This window comes from Lagenorhynchus albirostris, chromosome 2, assembly GCF_949774975.1.
Source record: "Lagenorhynchus albirostris chromosome 2, mLagAlb1.1, whole genome shotgun sequence".
NCBI lineage: Eukaryota > Metazoa > Chordata > Mammalia > Artiodactyla > Delphinidae > Lagenorhynchus > Lagenorhynchus albirostris.
Window position 1 is genome coordinate 166,574,838 of NC_083096.1, and position 6,639 is coordinate 166,581,476.

The 6,639-nt window shown below is 42.5% G+C and overlaps 1 protein-coding gene across 1 annotated transcript in view; it reads left to right on the forward strand.

Moving 5' to 3' along the window:
• The window catches only part of RHCE (Rh blood group CcEe antigens), a 33,199-nt gene extending 26,670 nt beyond the window's left edge, over nucleotides 1-6,529 (forward strand). The window contains exons 9-10 of the mRNA XM_060141023.1: nucleotides 1,767-1,840; nucleotides 6,409-6,529. Coding sequence (XP_059997006.1) covers nucleotides 1,767-1,840; nucleotides 6,409-6,435 — 101 coding nt within the window. The 3' untranslated portion in view covers nucleotides 6,436-6,529. The remainder of the gene's footprint in view (nucleotides 1-1,766; nucleotides 1,841-6,408) is intronic.
• The last annotated feature ends 110 nt before the right edge of the window (nucleotides 6,530-6,639 follow it).

Below are 6,639 nucleotides of genomic sequence, written 5' to 3' on the forward strand. Positions count from 1 at the left end.
CTGAAACATATGAAAGTACTGTTTGGAGTTTTAGAGAATGAGATTGGCTAGAACTGCTTTAACGTAACAATTGGCCTCAGCTTTCGACAGAGTCTGAGGTGATTAATTAAATACAGATAAGAAAAATGTCTCCAGCCATCACTTTACATTCTATTCGTGGTGGCAGTCCAACCCTGAATAGGGTTGCCAGATTTAGCAAGTGAAAACACCAGGCACCCAATTTGGAATTCAAAAGGAACTGACCATCTTGTATTTTACCTGGCAGCCCTACACCTGGCCTCTCACACCATTTACCACTCTCCCCAGCGTGCGGAGGCTTCCTGTGCTTCACTGAAGCCAAGAAAGAGAATAGAGGCAAGACACTCCTATCATTCCTTTAAGAGTTAAGACCAACCAGCTTTCCTCTTCACATGTTGCTTTCCACATGAGGGAGCCAGGGATAAAAAAGGACTTGGACAATGGAGGCGGAAAGAGGCCTCCGAGAGGCCAAGATGGCAACAAACTGACCCCCTTAAGCCAACCATTTTACATGTGAAGAGACCCCGTTCCGTGGAGCCCGTCTATAATATATGCACTTATTTAAGAAACCATCTTATCAAGCATAGTTATGAGGTTTCCCAGGTCAGGCAGATTAGAAATAGCAGATTAGACGTGGATAGGTTTCTAGAGGCAAGGCACCCTCGTAGAAGTTAGAAGTGAAAGCAGAGAGCCTAGCAGGAGAAGAGAATTTCCTAAAACCAGTCACAAGAACATGAGAAGCTTGGGCTGCTGGAGAACAGGCCAGTAACCTTCAGCAGCTGTAGCCCTTCTCCACGTTACACAGCACATTTCATAAAAGGATATTCCTAGGAACAGTTCTGACTTTTTTTTTAAAGTCTAAATGTGTTCAGTGTTGTCTCATAAGACAAGAAAATATAATAATTTTAGAGGATTTGCATCAGATGAGTAAGTCTCAGCTATCTGGAAAATATATGTAGGCGACAGGGATCATTTCTGAGTAATTCTAGCTAAATGAGGTGTGCTGATTGCACTCTACATGCCAATATCAGTTAAAGGCACACACTATAAGATGAAAATATGAATAAGCACACACCCACTCTTGTTAATCTTACTATTTAATACATTGGGACTGATCATCATTAAAAATACACAGATAAACCTATCAATGGCATTTCCCTGCTTCACATGAAAGGTAAACACTACTTTATGTACTGGAAATTTGGCAGACTTTGAGCGACTGGGGAAGGCATAGGGCCCGAGCTCTCTGGGCGGAGGACGGATGGGTGAAAAGAACAGGCACAGACGCAAGTTGTTATAAACTACTTTCCTAACAAGTGGAATCTTGAGCTGAGGTCACTGGGACTTTATTGGAACCAGTGAGGATGGACCTGCAGGGGTGGCTATTTGAGTCGCTCTCCATGGTAGCTTTTGCATTTTAAATAGACCAGCTCTCAAGAGGGGCACCGTCTAACAGGGTCCTTCTATTCCGTCTTGGGAAGTGTGTTAATCCATGACGATCATATACCTCCCTGCGTAACCTAAATCCTTTGGATGTAATTGTTCTTGCCAGTTCCTTTTGAAAGATGTCTATAGAATTAATTAAGCTGGTCCAGGAAGGACAGTGCTTCAATTTGTCTATCTCCTGGTTGTGGAAGAAAAAAGGATTTCTGCTGAGATACCATAGTTGACTTATAATATTTTGATTAATTTTGAGATAACAAATGCAATCATCTAAGTGTGTAACATTTAATTATTAATTTAAACAGGTATGCTCTTAAACCTCAAAATATGGAAGTCACCTCACGTGGTTAACTATTTTAATGACCAAACTTTCTGGAAGGTAAGCCTTTTACCCTATTAATGTCTAAGGTTTTGAGTGAATGAACTTAAAAATATACTGGGTATATATGTTAACTTGGTGTTTATGAGAGTAAAGTAACAAACAAACAAATTCAAGATGTGTGTGTGAGCGTGTGTGCATGTGTGCGTGTGTAAGCATGTGTGCATGCGTGCGTGAGCATGTGTGCATGCGTGCGTGTGTGAGCGTGTGTGCATGCGTGCGCGCGTGTGTGTGTTGGTGGGGGGGTGAGGATGTAGTAAATGTTCCCATTTCCCTGATGCCTCAAAATCACTGAGGGTCAGGGATGCGAGAACTGTCACTGGCCACATGTCTCCTCCCCACCTGGAGTCACCAAAGTGGGCGGGTGAACAGTTTGACGTGAAGGTGATGGAATCCTGCAGTGCAAGAGCCAGAAGGACCATAGGGGCCAGAGAGTCCAATCCCCTCACTTGATAGACCTCCAAGTGGAGCCACGAGTATCCAAGTTCTCACAGGGACTGAGTGGCACAGCTGAAGAAATTAGAGCTAGTGGACACGAGAAAACTTGCAGCATAGGTGTCTGGGGTTATTTAGTCAGGGGACATAAAGTTCAAACAACTCAGCTGCTGCTGAGGGTCTATGTGACATTGTAGTGTTTGTTGTCATGACTGGGCTAGAAAGGAGGTCAGGGCTCATTCCCTGAAACCCCACTGCCCTCCTCCCCTTAACCTACACTCACAGTTCACAAAGCATTCTGATGTGTGTCACCTTAGGTAATCTTCCAATTGATGCTGAGGTTGGCTGGGCAAGCAGGGACCCATATTGCCAAGTTATAAATGGGAAGTGGGGGCCGACAGAGGGCAGGCTAATGCCCAGCATCATGCCTTTGTGAGTGGAAGCAGTCCTTCTGAGTCCCAGGCCAACCCTTTCTCCACCCAGCAGGCCAAGATACTGACCACTAAAGGGACAGAGAACCAGCCTTACTATAGGCCTTGGCATGTGTGTCTGTAGGGGCGAAACAGAGAGAACCTACGGAGAAAACCCACTTCGTCTCCCTTTCCTTCATCTCCGTGCTCTCTTTCCTCCTCTCTCTTGAAACAACTTTCTAGAGGTATACTTGACAATGAACTGCACATATTTAAAGCATACATTTTGATACATTAAACATGTTTATACGCCTATGAAACCATGACCGCAATAAAGGTAAGAACATATCCATCACCACCAAACATTTCCTCCTGACTCTTTGAAACTGCTCCCTCCTGACTCCACCCTGTTCCATCCCCAGGCCACCACTGAACTGCTTTCTGTCCTATAGATTAGCTTACATTTTCTATAATTTTATATAAATGGAAGCACACGGCATGTACTCTTCTTCGTCTGGCTTCTTTTGCTCAGTGTAATTATTCTGGGAGTCATCCACGTTGTTGTGTGTAATCTGCCTCATCTTGCACCAGCTTCTCTCTATATGGCTTCTCCCAACAGCTAGTCTCTCCCAGTCCCCTGCAAGTATTCTTGCCCCTTTAGCAGAAACAGGGTGATCTAGTGAAAGGATTCAGAGAATTGGCTTCATCCATCCATTCATTCCACAAGTGCTTATTGAGCAACTATTATATACCAAGCACTCTGCTCATTAATGAGAGATACCACAAATAGGACAAATATCCAGCTGAATTATTTGAGTTGCAATAAATACTTGCTGAACAAATGAAGGAAATCTGAGGAACCCCCGCCCCCAACACTAGCCCCTTGCAGCAGCAGGTGAAATGGAGATTGTGTCCCTGGAACAAGAAGACCTGGATTCTAGTCACCATTCTGCAAGGTCTGATGTAGGCAAGACCCTTGACCTCTCTCACTGGTAAAATAAGAACAGTAACCTTCGTTCTACCCCACTGGGTTGTTTTGAAGACCAGGTGGGGTCATAACATATGTGACCAAATTATGTAATATGCAAACTGCCATGTGAATGTGAAAGTTTATTACTAGGGGTTTAGACAACCACCAAGGAATGTGTAAGCCTAACAGCTATCATTTATTGCAAGCCTATTGTGCTGGATGCTTTTCAACATTATCTGATTTGATCCTCGCAAAAACCCTGCGTAAGAATACGTCTCCCCATCTGCAGATGAGGAGTAACTTGTCCAAAATGACAGACCTAGTAAATGGAACAGGAGGAATTTGAATCAGTGTCTGTTTGGCTCCAAAGACACAGCATGTATGTGTTGTGGGCAGCTACTGGAGAATGGTTATGTCTCCCCTCATCTTCTGATGTATATTTTTTTACAGCTGAGTAGAACTATTGATTCAGCAGTTTAACACTTATAGCTTGCATTTAAAAAGCAAGAATACAAACTTCCAAAGCTGATAAATCCAGAGGTGATTTTTTTTTTTTTTTGGTAAACCATCCAAAAAGACATTTTAAACATTATGGAATGCCCTTTATTGTGTGTCATAGAAGCAGACTACTGGGTTTGGAAGGGACATTCCTTCACTGGTTGCCCAGACCATGCTCAGCACTTCCTGGGATGGACACTCACCACCCCACAAGAACACCCATGCCATCCTTGGATGATTTTATTAAGATGTACTCGTTCATTCACTCATTATTAATTCCATAAATATATTAGCTAATATGTGATCAATATTGTATGAAGAGCTGGGGAGACACATCTAAATAAAATTTAGTTCTAGGTCTTAAGGAGCTGCATGTACTAACCCTTTGTCTTCTTGTAAATTACAGTGATCCTCACCCAGATACTGATTTACAAAAATCTAGTTTATAATTTTTCATATGTCTTCTGCCTTCACTAAGAGGATAAATTCTTTCAACTTTTAATTTCAATTTCATAAACCATGGATTTTATTTCATGCTTTCCAAGGCACAAGGACCCACTGACATCCATTTATTAAAATGAAGAAAGGAACTTTGTTTTGCGAGTCTCCCATGGACAAGCCCCTGTTCTGATTATTGTGTGGATGCAAACAGAGAAAATAGGGGTCTAAGCACTTAGAAGAACTGGATCTTTACCTGTGCACAGCTCTATCTATTAGGTACTAAATAAGTAACCCTGGCAGTAGCTGCTAGTTGAACCAGCGGAGGCAGAGGTCACAAGCTTGGGGAGGTCAGGATTCGCTGGACGTGGCTAAGTGACAGAAACTGGAAGACATTCCAAGAAAGGGGAGGATTGAGAGCAAACACAGGAGAAGCATGAAGCAACTGGCTCAGGGGCGAGTTGGTGAAGAGGAGGATGAATGGTGGGCAGAGTCACTTGAATCATCCTTCAGGCGATGGGAAGCTCCCAAGGTTTACGTGGGGAAATGGTACCATAAAATGAATGTTTCAGGGGTGAGCAGTATGACAGGGTTAAGCACGTAGGACGGATTCTGAAATGACTGCGGTACACTCAAGGTCATCCGCTGCTTTCTGAACACGTATTTGTAGTTTATTTTTTACAGGATTGTATTGCCAAAAAATTTAAACACCACCACTGTTTTGGCACAAAAACACGACAAAACGTGAGCTCCTCTTGCTGTTTTATGCAAAACAGTATAGCCTTGTCACACTGGTGTCACCCCTGCTTCTGATTTAAAACAGATGTTCTAGACACACAGTAAGGGTCCAAAAAATGCTCGTTCTGCCAAAATGAGGAGAGCCGGTTTTTAAAGCAAAGTAGGAAGACAGATCAGGAGCCTGCTGATTCCTCCCCTTTGGGAGAGGCCCAGTGGAAACAGCCTCCTCTGGGCGGCAGATCTGAATTGAGTCCTAGCTCACCCACCACAGGCTGGTGCCCTTGGGCAAGTCACTTTACTTCTGTGGGGTGGAGGGGAGGCTCAGTTCCTTCATGTGTGAAAAGAGATCAAATTCGACGTTCTGGAGTCAGACAGATCTGGGTTCCACCACCTCTAGCTCTGTGATCTCTGAAATGGAGATCTCTCACTAGGTTGTTGGAAGGATTTAAGGGAGGTAACATGTGTGAAATGTTAGCACACTGATCCATAGAAAACACCGCATAAACTTCAGCTACTCTGATTTCTGGTTCGAGAATTGTGATCCAAGGCTACTCAACATGCAGTGATGTTGTATGGCAGGGTACCATATGGCACAACCAAAGAACTGAGGATTGATTTATTTAGCTTGCAGAAGACAGGACCCAAGGGAGACCTAAGAACAATCTTCAAACACTGGAGAGACTGTCATGTAGAAGAGGGAAAAGATTTTTTTCTATGCTTCTCCAAAGAATTTAACTAGTCCCAGTGGGTGATGCAGTATAAATTGCTAACAATTTGAACTGTCTGCAAAACGGAATAAACTACTTCATGTGGTAGTGAGTCTCCTGTCACTGAAGGTGTTCAAACAAAAGCCAGGTGACCACTAATGATCCATGTAAAGAGCTATATGAAATGAGATCTACCTATCTAAGAGATCTTCCAATTCAGATTTTATGAAAGAACTTCTAAGACCTTTGTGATGAAACAACATTTTGGGCAACATAAGTTTCAAAAGATCAAGCCAGAATCAATATGTGTACAATATTAAGCATATAATAAGGCTTCATCTGTAATAAAAAATGTTTGCTTTCCTTTTACAGTTTCCACATTTGGCTGTTGGATATTAAGCGAAAGCATCCAAGAAAAACAAGGGCTGTTTGAAAACAACTTCTTTTCACTGTTGCCCATTTTTTTGTGTGTGCGACACTCATTACAGCAAAGTCTCATGTACAATGAAACAGGTCAGAGATAGATTTGATATTAAAAATAAAAGACTAAAAACATAAGGGATAATTTTATAATAATTTTAAATAATTATGTTTGGTTTCATG